General features: G+C 40.5%; 3 protein-coding genes, 1 long non-coding RNA gene and 1 other non-coding gene across 6 annotated transcripts in view; 2 read left to right on the top strand and 3 right to left on the bottom strand.

The window, feature by feature from the left end:
* Nucleotides 1-17,404, top strand: part of LOC125316162 — a 26,968-nt gene extending 9,564 nt beyond the window's left edge. The window contains exons 2-3 of the long non-coding RNA XR_007199478.1: nt 3,436-3,439; nt 17,122-17,404. This is a non-coding gene — a long non-coding RNA (uncharacterized LOC125316162). The remainder of the gene's footprint in view (nt 1-3,435; nt 3,440-17,121) is intronic.
* On the bottom strand, nt 560-4,292 carry LOC115735303 (1-acyl-sn-glycerol-3-phosphate acyltransferase 2-like). Its single transcript, XM_030666493.2, has 11 exons — nt 4,116-4,292; nt 3,451-3,573; nt 2,993-3,032; nt 2,785-2,858; nt 2,321-2,380; nt 2,131-2,208; nt 1,887-2,045; nt 1,628-1,753; nt 1,372-1,464; nt 1,024-1,110; nt 560-931 (listed from the first exon to the last, which is right to left on the bottom strand). Exons 1-11 carry the CDS (start codon nt 4,194-4,196, stop codon nt 710-712), a joined length of 1,143 nt encoding a protein of 380 aa, XP_030522353.1. The 5' UTR covers nt 4,197-4,292; the 3' UTR covers nt 560-709.
* On the top strand, nt 8,301-12,515 carry LOC115735302 (polyadenylate-binding protein RBP47B'). Of its 2 annotated transcripts, none has more exons than XM_048283633.1 (8): nt 8,301-8,480; nt 8,835-9,318; nt 9,739-9,815; nt 9,888-10,018; nt 10,213-10,309; nt 11,050-11,208; nt 12,036-12,090; nt 12,175-12,515. In XM_048283633.1, the coding sequence occupies exons 1-8, from the start codon at nt 8,340-8,342 to the stop codon at nt 12,177-12,179; spliced, it is 1,149 nt and encodes a 382-aa protein (XP_048139590.1). In that variant the 5' UTR covers nt 8,301-8,339; the 3' UTR covers nt 12,180-12,515. The 2 variants fall into 2 exon arrangements, with proteins under 2 accessions (XP_048139590.1, XP_030522352.1); XM_030666492.2 differs by having other exon boundaries at nt 12,002-12,090.
* LOC115735304 (origin of replication complex subunit 1B-like) lies at nt 13,363-22,679 on the bottom strand. Its single transcript, XM_030666495.2, has 16 exons — nt 21,697-22,679; nt 21,483-21,618; nt 20,015-20,167; nt 19,782-19,922; nt 19,545-19,696; nt 19,370-19,469; nt 19,155-19,277; nt 18,915-19,076; nt 18,697-18,754; nt 18,430-18,608; nt 18,154-18,262; nt 17,421-17,491; nt 16,890-16,985; nt 16,443-16,519; nt 15,186-15,269; nt 13,363-13,671 (listed from the first exon to the last, which is right to left on the bottom strand). Exons 1-16 carry the CDS (start codon nt 22,569-22,571, stop codon nt 13,608-13,610), a joined length of 2,580 nt encoding a protein of 859 aa, XP_030522355.2. The 5' UTR covers nt 22,572-22,679; the 3' UTR covers nt 13,363-13,607.
* LOC115735567 lies at nt 20,031-20,107 on the bottom strand. Its single transcript, XR_004014794.1, has one exon. It is a non-coding gene; the product is annotated as a small nucleolar RNA snoR28 (small nucleolar RNA).

Here is a 22,679-nt window from a genome sequence, read left to right as displayed (position 1 = left end):
TGACCGAACTCGCTTGCTACCCGGTATCCTTGTTCGTACTTTCGAAGCATTCCTCACATTCGCTCAAGCCTATGCTAGTATCCCATCTAATTCTCTTGGAATTTCAGTTCAATATGACGATGATAGAGAAGTTAACGAACTAACGAAGACAGAAGAATACTAACAGATAGAGCGCTACGCGTGTAAACAATATCATCTGCCTTTTGGCAAGCTAATGTCTTCGACCTAACTTTTCAGTTCACTAGCTGTACCTTTTCAAGTTCAGGACAGTATGTGGACTCTGCGCCATATATATAGAGTGAGAAATCACGAACCGTATCATAAGATCCACAGAATTCTAGAATCTGCAGCCACCTAACGCTGAAATTAGGTAGTCACCGGTGAGTCAAAAGAGTCTGAAGTTAGTCGAATCACCGACTTAGATCAGATACCCGGGAGTTATTCCCAGTTGAGATGCTATAGGAGTCACCAAATCCTATTTGATTGCTAAGTGTCGTTTCTTTCTAGGACGCTACCGCTAGTTTTACCTATATGAAATCAATCAACATCGCGCTGAAAAACAATAATCCCCAAAATATGAATTACAAGGGCGACATTTTCTCCTGCTTGAGAACAATAACATGCGTACAAATTCTCCGGGTCCTGGTTATCAGATTTCTTAAGTGATGTTTTTTTAACAGAATATACGTCGGAGTGTATCGATCACTGCTCATTTCTGGAGAAGTCTCTCTCTTGCAGGATCTTGCTGAAGGGCCTCGGTGGGATTCGAGCGCTCGGCCTCTGAAGACTGAATAAGGATTTGCATCACAAGAGTTACGAGCACCAAAGCCGCTACTACGACCACGATGCCTTCCCACGAGGTGAGCAAGGCGGACCACAGGAAGAATTCAACGACTCCATAGACCAGTAGGCATGACCAAAAACTGACCACCTGTCCCAGTATTTAGAGATGATTAATGGGCGGGAAGGGAAGAGGTGACAGGTGAGGAGCAACGAAAGGACTAGTAGGGAAATCACACTTACCAACAGAGACTTTATAGGACGTCCGATGTCTTGACGTTGTTCGGTACCAAACAGGTCTTTAGCATAATATCTCTCCAGGAAAGCATCCTTGTTAATAGTAGGAAAAGGGATTAGATATATTGACTCAGACAAGAGTGGGATCATAAGTTGGATTTTCAGTGATCGTGAGTCGAGTCGCAAATTCTATGTCACGATTTGGGACTGATAAAAGGGATTCCTTTCAAGAAAATGCAGATGCTGGCCTTGTATCCAAGATCTCGGCTGATGATAAGTTAAATAGTCATTCGAATTGCAACTCTATTAAGTTCGCGTCAAAGCAAAATTCCAGTCGGTATGGATACGCGATACCTTAGTCACAAACACGTCTTTGCACCACTGTGCGATCCCATCAGGTGTTTCCGGCAGTTCTTGCATCGAATGTCTCTTGATTTGCAGTTTCACCTGATGGAAAGAAGTGGATTAGATCCGAAACCTTCCTAAGAGGGGGAAAAAGGAAATCCTTGCACTAGGGAATAAAAGAGCAAATTATGGTATCAGCAGATAGAGAGGTGTGAATTCAAGCTGCTCTTTTAAGTTATTATCATCAATGGTGTTGTTAGCTTACAATAGCCGGTTGTCTTCTGATAATTCTGAGCAATGTAGGTGGTTTCTGGTTACTAGGAGCAGCCACCGTGCAATCATAAATGGCAGGGACATGCGAGCGCATGTGAGTCACCGCTGAAACAAAGCCCTGAACCAACAAGCAACATTATTCTAATAGTATTCTGGGTTTTAGCAAACTCCTTGGTTACTTCGCGAAGTAGATTAAGGCACAAGTCGAGCAACATTGCTACTGCTCATTGAGAATGTTGAAGTGAGTAAACCTTAGTTCGAGGAATCAAAACGTTCCTAGGAAGAGGCAACCCTCGGGAGGCGGCATATTCTTGAGCTGCTTGGAGCTTTGCCTGCGTGAACCGAGTTCCTTCCACGAAAAGGGCCAACCAGAATGGCATCGGGAAATCACTGAGCCTTTCGAAACCTGACTGGAGCACACAATTCAGTCAGACGTGATATAAGACTAGCATGCCAGGTGAAACCAAGTGCTTATGAGAAGTGCAAATAAGTCACCTTTAATGTGATCTCGTCCTTGGCCCATCTTCTGTCCAAAAATACGTAGTCCGAAAACCACATCGACCAACCTATGACCTGCATGTGTTCAGCAAGAAAGCTATCCTTTGATCAGTGTAATTGGAGAAAGACACTTAGCAGAGTCTAATGACACTATACAGTCAAGTAAACTATCAGGAAAGAAGCTGACAGGGAGAAATTTAGCCTCTTTCTTCATGATAGCAAGTGCACTGCCAAGACAACCTGCACGCTGCAAGAGCAGGAGAATTGTTGAAAAGATTTTATTTCTTTCAAGATAATGAATGCAGAATGAAAGTCTATGTTCAAAACAGATTCAAGAATTTAGTCAAGTAACCAATGTAATTTCACAAAAGTTCAACCTTGGATCACTAGACAATGATAGTAAAAGACAGGATGAGTTCTGAAGCAGAACAGTTCATCTCTCCGGTAGAAATTCATTTTTTTCGGGTATTTGAGCCTAAATTACAGTAAATGGAAAAAGGTGATCTTTATAAGTACCATTGTCAGTTTGAAGAGAGTATAGGTAATGAAAGAACATTCGAATTCGAAGAAAGAAGAATGCGGCGTTGATGTTACGGATTCAGAATGACATAAACTAAGTCACTGGAAGGAACAATTCAGATTGACAAGCACCTGAGCTATGACCCACCCGACAAGCCAATCGACGTCGCTCCTATGATTGCAGATGAGAAGCGCGTGTTCTTTACCTGGGCATTTCATCAAGTCAAGTCGAATACAACATTCCATGTTAGGCAAAATTCAAAGATATGTGAATTTCCGGGTTCTCGGTGCAGAAAATAGAATACTTAACTTTCATCAGATGATGGAAGTATCGACTTACCCATCATTTCGAAAGTCTGAGAATCCATGTAGAGCTCTACCTGCATGGGCACGTAAGCAACTTAGGACACGAAACTGGACATGGGATGAGAACATGAAGGTTCTACGTGCGTGCATACGCATGTTTTCGTCTCTTAAAGGAATGCGGTTTGGAAAGCCGGAGGACAGGACTGCGATCAACCTAAGAAGCTCAGATATCCGAAATCGATTGCCAAATTGTCAACAGAATACCACCAGAAAATGATAGACAAGAGAAATTGCCTCAGAAAGGATTCGATGAGAACATGAACGTTACTGCTTGAATCATTTGCAATTACAACCAAAATCCGAGAATGTGATGCCGAAAGATAACTACAATTTTTAGGGACAGTGGACACAAATAGGCAGAGGAGGAGCGACAGGGCACAGATGCCAAGATGGGAAAGAACGTGAAAAGACAAAGAGGCTAGTTAAACTAACCTTGACACCGGCCCACCAATCAACAAGCCATATGAGTTCCAACCAGAGCAATTCGGCGACTACTTTGTTAATCTTTCGATACGTATTCTTCGACAGAGGACGAACGAGGACATAGAAGAATGCCTGCAAGCACATGAAAGCCAGCGAAAAACTGAGGTTAGATATGCACAATGATCAAAATGTTCTTCCGAAAGAGAAAACTTGAGGAATTTGCTATAAGCCTTGGAAAACAAATTAAAGTATCATGCCAAAGAGGTTGCGTTTATCATTGATCTGAATCTAGCAGAAACTCTGCTTTCTGTTCATGTCCTCTTTTCCCCAATTCAACATTTCTCCATTCCAATTTCCATGCAAAGTCTAGGAAGAAATCAACCGAACTGATCCAAAATGTCTCACGAATAACTCAGCAGTAAAAGCCTCAATCTTGCAGAAACCCATCTTCAGCCATTATCTCCATTAATCATGCACAAAAATCTGATCTGATCTCACTCTCTCTTTTTTTTTTTTTGGGGGGCGGCAAAAATGGAAACTTTCTGAACAATGTGAGATCTGCGACCACATTGATCATTTATGACCTTTGAAAGGAGCAAATGGGAATAGTAACCAATCAAGCAATGAATGAAAACTCACAAGAACATCAAGATGACGATTCAGCTGATAAGTACCTGAACAAGATTGACAATAAGGCCGGAGAGAATGAAGAGCATGCCGATGGGGACGATGGTGAGTGCTGCCGGGACCGCCATAGCTCACGACCACCTCTCCAATTGATCTCACACGTACCCTCTGAGACAATAAGCTTTGTTAGAGAGAGAGAGAGAGGAATGGTTGGTTTTGGTAAGAGAGTTGGAGTATTTGTAACCCGATTCAAACGCTTGATGCAAGGGATTACGTATACTCAACCATGCATACATGTGCATCAAGCGTCGGATCACAAATACTCCAACCATGCATGTATGTGCATAAAGCGTTTGAATCGGATTACAAATACTCCTACCCTCTTACCAAAACCATTCCTTTTCTCCAAAGCCAACCGTTTCCCCTCTCTCCCTCGCTCTCTCTCTGCCTAAATTTACCAACTTGGGTTGTCAGCACAAAGAAGACACACACAGCCAAAAGAAAGAAAGCCTTTAAGCCGAAAGGTGGCTGAAATGGATCACGTGGAACAGGCCAGTGCCAGTGTGATCGATCACGTGAAGATTACATTGATTACTTCGCGTTTGGTTGGATTAAAGTTCTTCTTTTTCTGGGTAACATGAAAGGGCATTAATTGGGTTTAGCTGGAAAAACAACAATTAGAATTATTGAAAAATCTTAAGCCTATTATAATTGCATCAATTCAATCTTGAATTTTTTTTTTTTTTTTGCAATTTAATCCTAAACATTTTTTCATTTACGTCAATTCAATCCATCCAGCTAATTTTGGACGGAAATTGCAACTTACCCGGCACCGCCGACGGCGACTTAGACAATTTTTGTAATTCTACTTATTTTTCTATATTTTAATTATTATTATTTTATCTTTTCTTTTACTTTGTTTTCTTTACTTTCTTTCTTGTCCTTCTTCCTCCGTGATCATCGGACTCCTCGATGGCTGGCCACGGGTAGTAGGCAAGGGCTAATCTCACCGGTGCGAAGTCACTCAAGGCCGGCAAGGGTCGACCTCGAGCGAGGCTCGCCCTCACCCAGGTCGGCGTTGCTAGCTTCGAGCAAAGCTCGACGGAGGTTGCCGATTTAATTTTTGTGTCACAAAAACCCTAAAGTGATTTTTTTTTTGTCAAAACCCTACTTTTATACCCATGTCACATTTACCACAAACTAATTTTTATGTCAGAAAAAAATCCCAAATAGCTATATTTGTGCTATATTTACCCCAAACTAATGCACAAGTGCCATATTTAGTTTGGATAAATGTGGCACGAATATATCACTTTGGGATATATGTACCGTGGAGTACCAATATGAATTTCTTCATGACACAAAACTTAATTTAGGATAAATTCGACCCTAATGTAATAGTTTAGGGTTTTTTTATGATATTAGCCAAGAAAAAAATTCTTTTCTTTTTTTTTCTTTCTTTTTTTCCTTCTTTCTCCACTATTGCCGGACTCCTCAATGGCCACAGGCCGGCAATAAGCAAGGGCCAACCTCTGGTGAGGTCGCTTGAGGCCGGCAAGTGTCAACCTCGAGCGAGGCTCGCCCTCGCCGAGGTCGGCCTCGCCAACTTCAAGCGAGGCTCGGCAGGGGCTACCAAATTAATTTTTGTGACACAATTTTGTTCGATCAAAACCCTATTGTTGCACTTGTGCCACATTCACCATAAATTAACTTTTACGTAAAAAAAATTCCCAAATTGGGATACTCCCGCCATATTTACCCCAAATTGGTGCACAATTACCATATTTATCTCGGGTAAATGTGGCACGAATATATCACTTTGGGATACATGTGGCGTGGATTTACTAGTTTGAAATTGTTCATGGCGAAAAAATTAATTTAGGATAAACACGACTCTATTGTAATAGTTTAGAGTTTTTTATGATATTAGTCAAGAAAAGATCTTTTGTTTTCTTTCTATTTTTCCTTCTTCCCCACTATCGCTAGACTCCTGAATGGCCGGCGACCGGCAACAGGCAAGGGCCAACCTCACCTGCCTCTAGCAAGGTCGCTCGAGATGGAAAGGGTCGACCTCACCAACCTCGAGCAAGGCTCGTCCTTGCCAAGGTTGGCCTCGCAAGCTTCAAGCGAGGCTTGATAGAGGCTACCGAGCTAATCTTTGTGTAACTAAGGGACTCGAACTGATTTTTTTTTTTTTTTTTGGTTGAAACCCTAACCGTTACATTTGTACCATATTTACCACAAACTAATTTTTATACCACAAAAAAAATCCCAAATTGATGTACTCGTGTCATATTTACCCCAAATTGATACACAAGTGCCATATTTACCTTTAAAAAAATCTCATATTTACCATTACTCGGGTAAATGTGGCACGAATATATCAATTTGAGATATATGTAGCATGGATGTATCAGTTTAAAATTTTTCATGATACAAAAATTAATTTAGGATAAATATGACCCTAATGTAATAGTTTAGATTTTTTTTTTATGTTATTAGCCAAAAAAATGTTCTTTTTTTTCTCTTCTTTGTTTTTTTCCTTCTTCCTCCGCGAGCCGCGGACTCCTTGATGGCCGGCAACGGGCAACAAGCAAGGGCCGACCTCCCCGGTCTCCGGCAAGGTTGCTCGGGCTGGCGAGGCTCGATAGAGGCTACTGAACTAATTTTTGTATCACTCAAAGGCTCGACGTGATTTTTTTGGTCAAAACCCTAACTGTTACACTCGTACCACATTTACCACAAACTAATTTTTATGTTACAAAAAGAAATCCCAAACTGCTATGCTCATGCCATATTTACCCCAAACTAATGCACAAGTACCATATTTCCCTTTAAAAATCTCATATTTACCACTATTCGAGTAAATGTGGCATGAACATATCGGTTTGGAATAAATGTGGCGTGGATGTACTGGTTTGAAATTTTTCATGACACAAAAACTAATTTAGGATAAATACAAGCCGAATACAATAGTTTAGGGTTTTTTATGATATTAGCCAAAAAAATATTTCTTTCTTTTATTTTATTTTATTTTATTTTCTTTCCTTCTTCCTCTGCGGTCATGGACTCCTCGATGGCCGGTGACCGGCAACAAGCAAGGGAACCTCACTACGAGGTCGCTTGAGGCTAGTGAGGGGTCGATTTTTTTTTTATTAAGCCCCAAACTGGCTCCCACATGCCACATTTATCCAAAACTGCTGCATCCGTACCACATTTACCACAACCTAATTTTTATGTCACAAAATATTTTTATTCTAGTCGAATGTCACAAAATGTTTCAAATTGCTATACTCATGCCATATTTACCCCAAATTGATGCACTGGATCTCATATTTACCACAAGTTTGGGAATATATGGCACGAATATATCGGTTTAGATATATGACGTGGATATATCAATGTGAAATTTTTCATGACACAAAAACTACTTTAGTATAAATGTTACACAAAAGTTATAGTTTAGGGTTCTTTTTATGTTATTGGCCAAAAAAAATTATTTTTTCTTTCTTTTTCATTCTTCCTCCGCAATCACCGGACTCCTCTATAGTCGTCGACCGGCAATAGGCAAGGGACGACCTCATCGGCCTTTGGCGAGGTTGCTCGAGGCCGGCGAGGTTCGACCTGGCTCGCCTCGGGCGAGGCTCGCCCTCGCTAGGGTTGGCCTCGCCGGCCCGAGGCAAGGCTCGACGGAGGTTATCAAACTAATTTTTGTATTACAAAAAATCCAAACTGATTTTTCTTTTGTCAAAACCCAAATCGGTAAATCCGTGCCACATTTACCACAAACTAAATTTTATATCACAAAAAAACTGAAATTGCTATACTCATGCCATATTTACCCCATATTAGTGCACCCGTGTCGTATTTACCTTAAAGAAATCTCATATTTACCACAATTCAAGTAAATGGGGCACATATATATCGGTTTGGGTTATATCCGGCATTGATATACCAGTTTGAAATTTTTCATAATATAAAAGTTAATTTAGGATAAATATGACGCAAATGTAATATTTTGGGGGTTTCTTTACGATATTAGCCAAAATAATTAGAGGCGATACCTTTCTAGACATGTTGGTGAGTTACGGACGGATCAAGCAAGTCGCCGATGTAACTTTTTGTTACCGACGGATTTTGACTATTACTGAACACTTTCCCGAATTTATCAACATGAAAAAATGTAAAAAGGAAAATTGGAGAAACCAATAAAAGAGCAGAACATCTGGAGAGATGTCTCTTCCGGGAGCCGAAACAAGCGAACAGAGACGATGGCGGCAGCACCGGCATACCAGGTTCAACAGCCGCACCAGCCGGCCTCGGCCGAAGAAGTGAAGACTCTCTGGATCGGCGACTTGCAGTATTGGGTCGACGAGTCTTATCTCTACGGCTGCTTCGCTCACACCGGCGAGGTCTCTCTCTCTCTCTCTCTCAGCAATTGATATATCTTCCTTAGGGTCCGTTTAGTTTGGCGGACGCTTCAGTCCGGATGTAGACGTAGAGTCATTAGTTCATCTTGTTGCCGGGCAAATTTCGTGGGTTGAAATTGCTTCTGTTTAGCAAATTCTTCGAATGTTTAACAGAAAATAAAGAAAATTTAGGATATTGCTTCAGTCTGGACGTGGGTGTAGAATCATTAGTTCATCTTGTTGCCGGGCAAATTCTTCGAATGTTTAATGAAAAATAAATGAAATTTAGGATATTTGCAAAGAATTTCTGTGCTGTTTAGGTGTCGGGAGCCATGATGTGGACCCAAATTTATGCAGGTTATTTCGGTGAAGATCATACGGAATAAGCTTACGGGGCAGCCGGAGGGCTATGGCTTCGTGGAGTTTATGTCTCACGCGGCTGCTGAGAGGGTTCTGCAGACATATAATGGGACTCAAATGCCCGGGACAGAGCAAACGTTTAGGTTGAATTGGGCATCATTCGGTATGGGGGAGAGACGCGCTGATGCTGGACCTGAGCATTCTATTTTCGTGGGTGATTTGGCTCCCGATGTTACGGACTACCTGTTGCAAGAAACTTTCCGAGCTCATTATCCATCTGTTAAAGGAGCGAAGGTGGTTACTGATCCGAGTACTGGACGCTCGAAGGGTTATGGATTTGTTAAATTTGCGAACGAAACAGAAAGGGACCGTGCCATGACAGAAATGAATGGCGTCTACTGTTCAACTCGGCCAATGCGTATCAGTGCAGCAACACCAAAGAAGACAACTGGAATGCCTCAGCAGTATGCTGCGGTGAAAGGTAGTTTTGTATTGGACATTTACTTTAGGCAACCGCATCGTCTTTTGGTGGCCATGATTTTATCCCCTGCAGTGCTTCATTCGCTCTCTCTTATCATATCAACTTCTCCTACAGGCTTCTTCATTCTTTCTCACTGGTTTTCTTGTATATTCTCGAGAATTGGATTGTAGTTTGTTATGGTTCAGCACCTAAGGATATAGAAATCAGACTTAATTTGTGGTGAGAGTTGTAATTTTTAGTAGCTTTGATTGGGGTGTAGACGTTTTTTTATGAATGTACTCAATCAAAGACTGAAATCTGTCTTTCCATGTATCTTGGACTTTGATGATATGAGTAAGAGATAGCTCTCCAAACATGCATAATGATGCAATTACTTTTATGTATGTTTACTGATAAGTTTTCTTATGAAACATTTTGCAGCTGTTTACCCGGTTTCAGCATACGCTGCTCCACCAGTACCAGTGCTACCAGTGGATAATGATGTAAATAACACCACGGTAAGTATGGGAAATGATCACTTGTACATGAAGTTCATCTTTTAAAACCTTTTAATTAGTTCTACCATGCAGATTTTTGTGGGGAATTTGGATCCAAATGTTTCGGAAGAGGAGCTGAGGCAAATCTTTTTACAGCTTGGGGAGATTCTAAATGTCAAAATTCCTGCTGGGAAGGGATGTGGATTTGTAGAATTCCGAGCAAGGTTTCTCTATGTCATTGCTTTTGTTTGTTGTGAATCTCTCATACCATCCCTTTTAGTAGCAGTTGAACTTCACTTTTGCATGACATGGATCAATTTCGCTACTCGTGTCGCATATGCGCCCATATCTTTGTGTTTCACTAGACACAATGGCACATGTTTCTTCTCTTTATTTTTGTCATAATTCTGTTGCATAGGGCATCTGCTGAAGAAGCCATCCAAAGGATGCAGGGAGCTACAATTGGTCAACAAGTTGTTCGCATCTCTTGGGGGCGAAGCCCAACTGCTAAACAGGTTTGGAATCGTGCATATTATCCCCATAATAAATCTTGCTTCAATAGTAGCTGCCCTCCTCTAGACCTGTTACACAATTCTTCTCTTGAGAGCTCCTAAAATCTGAACCTGGAGAAAGTGATCACTGTGAAAATGTGGATTTGTTTTTTCTTTTCTTTTCTAACAAGGCGATGGATTTGTTAATATGGTGTTGGAAAATGTAGGGAACAAAAATGATGGTGCTTAGAGTATATCCCACTATCGGTATTCAAAAAGGGCACCATCCACTTGTTTCACTTCCATACTGTTTTTGAATAGTGATTAAGAAACTTATTTGGGGCGTTGCTAATTCTGGAAAGACATCCAACCTTCAAGGACTGCATTTTTTCGCTGGAGAACATGTAGAGTTAGTCCACGAATCATGACCACCGAAGTAAAAAGATGGCTTATTAGGTTTCTAATTTTCCGGTCTTAACCTTCATCTGTATCTGCCATAAGACATGAGGTTCTTGAAGAACCTTTGTAGAATTTAACTTCTGGATGCATCTAATAGAGAATTGAACTTCTGGATGCATCTAACAGAATTTAAATGTCATGCACTTCTCTGTTGCATTTCCTTGCTTATCCTTGGGTAGAAATTGTACTTGGAACATGTACTTCGTCATTTGGCAATACTGCTATTATATAGTTTGTATACTTCCTTTTCTCATCTGTGTACAATTAAATCTTAGCATTGGACAGTATGTGGTATCAATTTGTAGGACGTGCCTGGTAGCTGGGGCCAGCAAGTAGATCCAAGTCAATGGAGTGCTTACTATGGCTATGCACAAGGCTATGATGCGTATTCTTATGGTGCTTCTCAGGATCCATCTATGTATGCATATGGTGCTTATGCTGGTTACATGCAATACCCTCAACAGGCAAGAGATTTGTGCTGTTCTGATTCGTACTTTGTATACTCCTGTCTTCAAATCTTTTTATCATATATGTTCTACATTCACAAGTATTGCTGGTTCCTTGAAAATAATTCTAACTAATTCTAAACCTATATTGTTTTCTTTTCAAGCCAAACCTTGGGGTTTTGTTAGTAGATTTCCTCCTCCTTTTAAAATCTTTGCAAACTTTCTCAAAATCTTTGCAAAGCATTTGAAAGGTTGGGAATTTATTTTCAGCGATTTAAAGGATGGAGGCTACTTGCAACGGGGGAGGAGGGTTATTTTCTTTCTGCAAAGTTTAAATGTTCTGGCTTTGCTTGGAATATGTCATGAAAATGGAGTTCAACCCCTTATCTTTATTTTAATATGGAGGAGGTTAGGACTTGTTCTCCTTTGCATTTGAGCTAGGTAGATTTTTGCCACAATTTTCCAGATCATGAGGGGATTGAAGTTCATGAAGTGAAAGTTCTGTGGCACCTGTGAAAGTTTGCTATTTTTTGCTGCTTTTCTCTTCGAACTTTGATTCTGGAATAAGTTGAGACACTTATGCTTAAAATTCTGGTTCAACAAGATACTTGATCATCTGAGTTCATATTTCTGGTTAGAATGGGATCTGATCCCCCGGTGAGAGCGATCATGCTCTAACTTTCCTTTCCTTTTGATAGTTGGGAGAACATATTCAAAGTTACTGGTTATATCAAATTGCAGATCACTTTCTTTTTCCTGGAGTTTCATGAATTATAGTTTTACTGACTAGCATTCTGTTCTTAAATTTTAGGTTGAAGGTGTTCAAGAAATGGCTAATATGGCAGGTGCAGTTCCTACTGCAGAACCAACTGATCCCCTGGCTCCTCCCGATGTTGACAAGTAAGTCTCTTTCTTTCGAGACCTGGCACTAGCTAGTGGGAACTAATTTCTGCATTCCTAACAGCTCTCTCTTTGGCTATGTAGGTTAAATGCTTCTTACCTTTCTGTTCATGGGAACGCGATTTTGGGCAGGCCATTTTGGTACAGAAACTCGTACTTGTCTCAAGCTTAGGCAGTTCAGAGCGGTTCCTTGCTTACACATTTGGTGGCTGCTCCAGATAGAGTGGTGCTTAGGCTTCATGATGAGAAGTCTGCTGCTGGGGAAGATCTTTGAGTGATATGCAGTATCCGGGAGTCCTACTGTGAGAACTGGATGATCGGAGGACTCAATTATGGAACCTCTGAGCTTCATTAAGACATTTTTTTTCTGGCCAGAAGCTTCATTAAGACAATTTTTTCGAGAAAACCTTTTATAATATTGGAGATATAAAATAGTATGAGAGAGAGACAGAGAGAGAGAGAGAGAGAGAGAGAGAGAGAGAGAGATGACATTGGACGGATATCCCCATGGGAAAAAGGGAAAAGAAATATCACTTTACGAATCCATTATTGCTGGCCCCATCTCTCGGTCTGAGTTTAAGAGACTTCATTAGGGGAAGTAAGAAAAGAAAACGAAATGGAGCTGCATGGAGGTTGTGTATGACGTAACCGGACGTGTCCTTACTCTTAACTGAATTAAGCATCTACATTACCATGCTTTGTCTTTCTTTTGAGATTGTGGTCTTCTGTATGGTAGTACCCGATGTTCACTATTGCTCACTCAAACCAGTTTCAAAGGCAGGTGACTTTCTCAGCTAATGATGCGGCAAACCTTGTTAATGTGATTGCATCTTGAAGGAAACGTGCGGCGAGACTAGGCCGCTTGCTTGACATGGGCTAAGACCTATAGTAAGATATCCTTGTCAAAATACCGCTTGTGGAACAAAACAGGGGGGGAAAGAGTATTGGTGACCCATGGAAAGATATCCTTAACGTGCCCTAAAACCTAGTTCGTGCCTCTCTACGTTGTCGAGAGTTTGGATCTGCCAGGGTTACAACATCCTAGAAAGGACGCTCGCTTTTGGTTAAGTGAGGTACCCCGTTCACCATAGAAATGCCATTGTAGTTCTCAAATGGGACAACACTGGTTAACCCGGCAGTGTCCCTGCAATTGCGCTCTCACTAGCACAACCTTATCGGCAGAAGCACCACGCAGAGTACTTGTAGGATCTGCTATTTCTTAATGAGACAATCATTATATAATATGATCAAATGTAAAGTAGTGTCTCGATCAGAGGAAGTTCAAGAGCAACTCTTTCCAAAGTTCAACTAAATCTGACAAGAATCGGTAACATGACTGTCCTCAAACAACAAGAACAACACATCCTGATCATCCCACCAAATTGATTTTGGTCCCTCAGAATGTTAATTAATCGAAACTTCAAAATTGATGTCACTCACGGCGATGATGAAAACCGTTATCTAAAATAGGAAAAAAAAAATACAGGATAAGAAATAGAATCCAAAATTTTCTTGAATCACAGATACTTTGCTAACCAAGGTAGCTCGCTACTGTCTTTGAGTGCAAATGTCACATCATCGCTGCCACAATACAATACAGACTGTATTATATCACTGATGAAAGTTTTTAATTCTATGCTGACGTCTTATGATGGGTGATAAAATCTAAATAACTGCATTATGGCTAACAATCACATGCTTGAGAAAGCTGGCTCTGAAGTGAGATTAATCTTCATGATCAAATGGTACATCTAGACTTTTCTTGTTATCGCAGTAGCAAACAATAGGAAAACAACCCCCTAAACACCTAACTGGCGTCTATGTTAGTGGACAATACAATGGCTTCACGCATTGTTGGCGGTAGGGGACGGCGGGTCGAGTCTCAAAACTTCAACCATTTTCATTTGTACGAAACAAACTGCCCAGACTCTGATTTGTTTTGTAATACAAATGAAAACCTTTTGTAGTTCAACTAGAAGCGAGGCTTGGACTAAACAAAATGTAGCCTGTACCAGTAGAAGGTCTATGGTTGCAAAAAGGAGGGTCCATGAAGAAGAAAAGTTTCCCACGAGGATCACTCTATTGCTCACAGTAAAATTTCCCGTCGAAAGTTTGGAAAACCATCTAGGCCTAATTCCCTAAACAACATCCAAGTTTAGGTCCAATTTTAATTCTATCCTGAACTTTTTTTTTGTCTAAAAAAAAATCAACATTCACTCTAACCTCAAATCTGCCCCGTTAACCCGCCATCCAATAATCACCACTGACTTTTTCAAAATCACCAACATCAGAGCCACTTCAAGAGTCATTATCGGAAGTTGCATCTTCAACAACACCCTCAAAAACAACAGCATTCTCCTGATGTTGATAATTTTGAAGAAACCAATAGTGACTTTTGAACAAAGGGTTAACAGGGGTATAACTAGGACTAAAGTGAATGTTCGTGATTTTTTTTTAGACAAAATTTCGGGCAGAGTTGAGATTGAATCTAATGGTGTACTTGTTGAAAATGAATGATTTGAAAAATATTTTCCTAAAAATAATCGCTTGAATCGCTTACAAAAATGAATGAACAAAAAAAAAAATTGTATCGACTACGAAAATGCGGAGAAAAAAATTATTGTCTATTATTAAAACATTTCTCATTAATTAATTATTCCAAGCTATAAAAGAGATTATGTTTAGAAAAATATATTTCATATCATTCATTATCCCCGAAATAAATGGACCTTAAAGTTGGGGTTTTTTTTTTTAGAATTAAGCCAACCATCTAGCATCGTACAGTAGAGGCAATTTGTGCTTTGAGCTATAATTTGCATAATGTAACTCATACTAGGTAATATGCTCTCGCGAAATTCTAATATAACAGAAGAACTCCAGCTCAGAATCACTATTGACGTTATTATCTATTTTGTTCAATAACACAACAACCATATCATTCTAAACCATGTCCAAGCATGTCTGGGCTAAGATCAAAGATAAAATGTTTATGCAGCAATCCATAGTGTCATAGGGAAATATCTAGGAAAGCTATGTCATAGCTTGAATGCTTTATGAAGGTATAGCTGACTGCTTTTCAAGAAGTGAGAACTGACCTTGGAAAATTGAGCTGCAACTTCTGTAACCTGTGCTTAGAACCGGGTTCACATAAGATGACACGGCATTCACCCAGCATACAGCTGCCACGTAGGAAATATGACAGGAATGTCAAAGCTGAGCCGATTTATTCAGCTTGAAAATGAATTTAATGTCATTGCAGCATCTCAGTTCATCTTTTCTTATCCATTGTCATGCCTTCTACTGACCCTGATTAAGGGACCTATTGTCCTTTCGCACATAGGTAACCAATTTAGAGTTCACAATATTGTCACGGAAAAACTTACGACATATGAGGCAAAGCACTAAAAACAAGCAAAATTCAAGTATGATAAGATATGATATAAGTAATCCCATATATTGATACGAATTAACAAATATTGTTATCAGTCAATTATTTGGCTTATAAAGTACATTCTATAATAGTTAATGCTAACACAAACTACCAAACACAGATTGTCAGCCGTAACCATTTATACAATTCTTGTTAGATTTTATGGGACCACTATCAACTGTTCTAAAAGCTTAAGCTAATAGAAGAAGGCGTGATTTAATATTTATATATTCCAACACTCCCCCTCACTCTTACTATGGTCTTTTGCCTAGTACTAAGCGTGGACATATTCATTAGAGAGGCAAGTAGGGGCCTGAAAAGGTTTGAACTCGGGACCTCCTACTCTGATACCATGTTAGATTTTATGGGACCACTGCCAACTATTCTAAAAGCTTAAGCTGATAGAAAAAGGCGTGATTTAATATTTATATATTCCAACAATTCCATTAGCTACTTTTCTTTATCGGGGTTTTAGCAAATTGATAGAAAAACAAGCTTAATGCTAAAAGAATTTTACATTGTGGTCCTAGTATGTATGATTAAGCTAGCTTTCCAGAAAAGAAAAAAGCATATTACGCTGCACGACTGGGATTACTAAGCAATATAGTCTACACTTGATGAAATATGTCATTACCCATGTATACATCTCATTAACTATTTTCCATCCTACTTCAGAAATCTGTTAACTAGAAGCTTTCAGCAACTACTTCACACAGATGCCGCTAATATCATATGCAAATCACAAGGCAGCATAGTGTTATTGACAGAAACAGAATTGCAAGCCTTTAAATGGGTTGGAAATGGCTCAAAAAAATTTCCAACCCTTTAAGCCCCAGGCATATGCCAATACATACAGTGTCCTGCGGTAAAGCTTCATAGATGGCTTCCTTGTTCATTTAGAAGAAAATGGTAGAGAGCTTACCCCACTCTTAAGAGAGTGTCCCATCCAGGAAAAGCTTCTCCATTGCTTGCACAGAGACATGAGACGGTCATTGCCAACTGCATAATGGAGAAGTGCAGCGATAAATGCCTAAAGGAAGAAATAGAATAATACACTAGCGCAACGTATCAAAAATTACCATGGCATATTAACTTAATAATAGCGTCCTACAAATACACATCAGCATTCACAATGTGAAAACTCTTCTGAAAATTTGGCAATGTTATTAGTCATCAAGATGCCATGGTCCATTTCTTTTCTTTTATTATTTTGCCTTATTTTCACATTTCATCATTTGAATAGGTTGTTTTTCTTATAAAGAATATGTCAATCAGTAGAAGCTCCCATATAGATGGTATAAGCATTTTACTGGCAATTTCCCAGTAATCTCTTTATGCAATGCAGCATACAAGACATTTAAATAATGACCTTCTCAAAAGTGGTTTCTCCCAGGCCTGTTTTGTATAGCTCATGTACCATGGCTGTCAGGAAGATCTTTCCCAATTTGGAGGAACTTTTTATGACCTGGCAAAATCAAATGAGTAAAAGATACATCAGCGGTGTCTTAAAAAAGTTCTACCATATTGCGGCTTCCTGCAGCTCCTCCCACAGTTAAATGTCAATAAGGAGAGAAGCCACCTGTATTGCGTAAAGGTAGCAGTTTCTTGACCAATACATTAACCTATTTTCCTGAGGCCAAAACTTTTCCATCAACCTGAAACATAAGCTAAACCCATCCTTCTAAGTATCGACATTCCTCTTCACATAGCTTGTGAGTCTTCCCCTATCTTGGGTGCTATAAACTTTTTTCATATAATGTGCCTGCCTACTATCTATAACACAGTATGCGTTCCAATAAATTCGTGAATACAAAGCACGTGGTGTTATATGTTGCAGAAAGAACACAGAAATATCGGCGAGCAGTGACTGATGACAAGTTACGAATATGTTTCAACTCACCTGGATGTGAGGTGCCTGAAACATTTCCTTGATGGCTGCTTCAACCTCTGACATCCCAACAAGAGCTTTCCCTGTAAAATGGAGAAAATTACATCATTTGGTTGTTTATGAGTCTAAGTTTATGCAAACACATGTATATTAACCAATATATACACAGATATGAGTATATCAAATAGAGTGAGCCTTCAGGATCACAAGCCAGTTGAGGTAGTGTAGAAAGCCATGACATGCCCCACTAAAACTATCCAACAGATAGTCACTCCAAAAGTCCGGCTTAACAATGACCTTCTAAAATTATGTCACCTATCTCTGGGCTTGTCATGGTGAAGCAAAGAGTGCGTCCATTGAATTTGCGCGTCCATTGAATTTGCTCATCATTGATATATAGCATAACCCAGTCAGCCCCTGCTTATATTCCTTTTTGTTCTGATCAAACATAAAACAAAGCCGTGAATCATACACACACCCCTCCTCATATCAAGTGACTTGGGGTGACGCTAAAGATGATCTATTTTGGCGGAAAGCCTCCTGGTCAAATCAGATTCATAATAAGTGATCGTAGATCTTCTTCAACTGTCCGTTCCTTCCCACTATTGCTTTCCAACTCCTCTGAGCATGTATACACCATGTTCGTAAGGGACACATGGATGGATTCGGAACCCGGAAGTAGTTGATTGTACTGTTCACTAGAAGTTCTACATTGAGGTTATAAATTCAGCAGAAAAAAGATTACCTGCTGCAGGAGCAGTTTTAAAAGCTTTCTTTATATGGTAATCAGCAATTTCTGCTGCACGTCTGCATATCTCTAGTGCACGCCGTGCATCCCCTGAAATGGCTGCTACCTGTTAAAGATGTAAATCATCCAAAGTCAAACTGAAGGTAGCATGAGAGAATAGTAAGGAAACCTTCAAACGAAATATGCTGATGGCCTCCAAAAATTCAATTGAGAAGGAAAACATTGAAGCCAATATCATAATATAGGAAAAAACAAAAGAATCAAGGATGAGACCTTTCGAGAAGCAAATTCTATAGCTTGCTTTTCGAATGCATCAATTCCTCTGAGTCGCGTTAAAACGATTTCCTGAAGCTGCTGATAATTGTAAGGACCAAAGCAAAGTCTCTGAATACCCATGCGACTAGAGATACGCGGAAGTAACTTCTCTGGCAGATCCATTGTATTTGCTATGCCTAAAAATTTACAGGAAGAGGAATAATTCATTAGTGTCTTCCTCTCCTCATAGTCCTTACAACCCCCCTGTAGAAGGACAAGACATACCTATCACAATCAACTTGGAATGTGGCTTTGTAGGCCAGTCAAGAATGTTGTAGAGAACCTGCAACAATGGAAGGCTAACAACATTGATGACCTAATAAAGTTCAACAAAACTGGAAAAAAAAAAAGGGGAGAAAGAAAAAGGCAAAGCATGTGCTTCAGGTGCTGTGCCAGATGGAATACTATTATTATGTCATTGGGATAGCAGAAAAAGCAAGTACCGATTGATTTCTGGTTAGAAGAAGGTCAAGCTCATCAATGAGTAGGATACAAGGTCGATCATCATCTCTGCCAATATTCTTTCCATCTGAAAATCGCTCATTAAGCAGCTGGAGAGCCTTCTTCCAGCTAACTCTGTGTCCAGTCAATGCTTCATAAATCACCTAAAAGAATGTTTCATCTCATCAAAGGGCACAAAAGAAGTATAAATACCACATGTTCAAGTCTATATTCTTAATTACCTTGTAGATGTTCTCCGGTGATGCCAACTTAAGACCATTAATATCCACAAAACAATATGGTCTGATCCTTCCAGCATCAACTTCGGACCTCAAGTTTCTCATTACTGCAAGAACCGTCATTGTCTAAAGCTTAAAGTTAATAAGATATCAAGTGATATCCAGCTACAAAGGAACTGAGATAACATTTTATGTCTGATTCAGGCAATGAAGTATACCTTGCCGGTTCCAGGAACACCATGAACGTATAGGCAACGCCCGAGACATTGGTCTTCACATATTGCCCCCTTTATAAAAGCCATTATTTCCTCCATTTCTCTACAATAAAAAATGCCTCATGGAGCATACACCTAGCCAGATCATAAAAAAATTTAGATAAGTAGTCCCGCTTACTTATTTCGGCAAGGCAAGCTTTTAGGAAGTGTTGCCAATAAAAGCATTGCCTTGGCTCTTTCCAGATCAGTTTTCTTGTGGCATCTGACATGCTCTGGAATTCTCTTTGTCCCGATCTTTTGCAGTCCAAAGAACTGGCCCCTACGTGAGTTCTGTATAAAACAACCCAAGAACGATTTGAAGAAAAGCCGTTTGAAGGAAAGGAACAGAAAATGAAATAAACAGTTCCATTCGTACGGCAGCACATATATGAGCCATTGATGATCTTGATTGCAGGTTTTTCACACGCTCTTCTTCAAAATCCATGTCTTCATCAGTGTCAGAGTATGCTTCATTGCGAGAAATCCAATCTTCATCACTGTCATCTTCCACAGCATCCTGTGCAACAAAATTGTGAACTCAAATTTCTTTCTTGCTCAGGTTTGAAAGACAAAAGCCAGACACTGCAGCTCATATGTTCAGTTGCAAACCTCTTCTTCCTTGTCGAACTCAGCAAGACGCTTGAAACTGTGCCAATGGATGTCATATTCATATTCACAAAGAAAAACATCATCACCCTGGTCATTGGAATTGGCATATTCCTTAGGGTTCTTGACAAAGCACTGCCTGAGAATGGATTCCATCTACAAGTCATGCAGTGGAGAGTGGAAGATGAGATCTTTGACAAAAAGTATGTGATTCCTTGACGAATCACATCCACAGTTAAGGAAGGATGTATGAGCATCAAGCAATATGTAATAACTACTTAATATTCACTCACTGATTCAAACAATCCAAACAACTTACAGCCAACTCCTGGTCACAGTTGTCCAGTATGACTGGTTGAAGCGAAAGCTCAGTTTAGACTAAAGTGGCAAAGATCAAGCACCAAAATTTGACATACTAAGATCACAGATCATGGACGGATTCTTTTCCGGATATGATTACCCTTTGCTCTTTGCAAATATTCTCAAGGAGGGCACTAATCAGAGTGTCTCCTCTCTAGACATTGAAATAATGTAGTAGGACCATAATCCTCATTCAAATCTAACATAGGGATAGTTCTGTTCTCCCCTCTCCTCTTACCTCTTGTCTCATGAAACTTCTCTTTTGAAAAAAAAAATGAGGACGTTAGGATGCTAAAGAAGTCAAATCTCTCTTGTGTCTCTCCATGATGCTTTTGCAACTCACTTAAGTTTCTCACTCCTTTGCCCATTAAAGCAAAGGATTATTTATCCTTAACATCTTCTTTCAGCACTAGCCAGAAGATAGATATAGTAATACATCAACATTTTTCTTCCTTACAACAGATCAACTTGAAGGATGGTTGCCATTGTTTCATTAAGAGATACCCCCCCAAACCCCTTGCCTCATCAGATACTAAATAATCAACATTGTTGTCACCATACGGAGCTTCCTATTCAAGAATCCGCACTGATGGAGACAGGCATCAGTGTAGTCTTCCCAAATTAAGACAAACCAGGGCTACTACGCTTGTGTATGCTCATAGCCCAGAGTTTTGGTTTTTGCTTCATTTGTTGAATCAACAGGTATTTCACTATATAGACAGTGCCACAACTAAGAGCAGTTGAAGTTTTTGTTATAATTTTCACTCAAAATAATGGTCGATCATGTGGCGTCCTGTCTTGGTTGTCAAAAGTACAGACAAAGACTCCAAAAAATTGTCCAACGAGACAAATCAGATGAAGATTGTCCACAAGCTTGTGTAAGTGCCATGTATCAGGCTGCTCGACATACCTGGAGAAATGTGCTGGCTGTGAATTTTAAGCAGACAAATAGCTTGGAGAAAGTCCAAGAGACTAATGTAACAGCTAATCTCGCAAATTTCTCAATTACTACCACAAGGCAAAGTAATGCTCTTATGCTCGTTGTTTCCAACACATGCAAATCAAAGCCCACCGCAAGAGAAAATTAAGCTAGTGCAGTGTAACACCCTACCTCAATATCTGCAAAATCATTCGTACGATATATCTCCCTCCTAAGGTTGTGAGGCTGCCTCCCAGCGGCAGTCTCCTCAGGAATTATATACCACCTCACCCGACACCAGTAAGTTCCATCCGCTTCTTTCCATAAGCTGCACATCAGCGGACTTCATAACTACTCAGAGAACACGAAAGCCACCACAGTATTCATATTAGCGGAATGACCATACCTTTCGATGTGAGCAGCCCATAAATCACTAGAAAGAAGCTTTTCCCTGGCGGTTCTCACCATTTTCTTCCCCTCGGGCGGTTTTGGCAACTGAACATCCTTACCCAATTTCCGGGCCTCACAGAAGCCACAATTCCAATCCCCTTCAGGAACTTCCTTCAGCGGTGGGGTCAAACATTTCAAGTGAAATCCACCTAAGCAAACGTCACACTCAATCATAACAGACCTCCCTGCTTTGAAACAAATCCTACACTCCTCGCTCTCCGGGTCTTCATCGTCAGAGCCCGCGTCCTCTCTCCTCTTCACATAGACGTCATCCCCCACCTCGAACTCACCTCCATCATACACCACTTTCTTATAGTACACCCTCTTCTTTGGCACCGTGATACCCTTCTTCTTCCTCTTGCCGTCTGAGACAATTTTAACGTCACTTTCTCTCGTTCTCCTCTTCTTAATCTCAGATTGACTCGGCGATGCCGGAGCAAATGAGGCCCCCTTCCCTTCATTCTCGACTTTCTGCCTCGACTTGCTACCTGACTTATTGAACCCAACCGCCTTCTCGGCTTCTTCACGAGTTTCCTCCTTGGAGGGCGTTGCCAGCCCGGCATTCCTCACATTTCTGGGCCGTTTACCAGACTTTGGGGCCGATTCAAGGGCGAAGCCAATAGGCTTCGAAGGCGTCCCCGCGGCGCGACCTCCTTCATTGCCTGGAGAGAGAGACGTTAGCCGCGTGGACCGGCGGAGAGGGGTGACGGTCTGTGGGGTATGGGGCGCAAAAGAGATTGGCGAGGGCGAGGGCGAGGGCTCGAGATGGAGCTTCGAAGGCGATTGCTTTTGCTTTCGAGGTGTTTGGGTCCTCTTCGGCGTTTCTGCCATCGATTTGCAGAGAGCGAAGAGGATTTAGGGTTTTGAGTGTCTCAGAGAGAGAGAGATGACGGGAGAGAGAGAGAGAGAGAGAAACGGCGGGAAAAGTTCCCCCGCAAA

Source organism: Rhodamnia argentea, chromosome 8 (genome assembly GCF_020921035.1).
Source record: "Rhodamnia argentea isolate NSW1041297 chromosome 8, ASM2092103v1, whole genome shotgun sequence".
Taxonomy (NCBI): Eukaryota; Viridiplantae; Streptophyta; class Magnoliopsida; order Myrtales; family Myrtaceae; genus Rhodamnia; species Rhodamnia argentea.
Note: the sequence above shows the minus strand (reverse complement) of the source record. Positions and strands in the feature narration are given on the sequence as shown.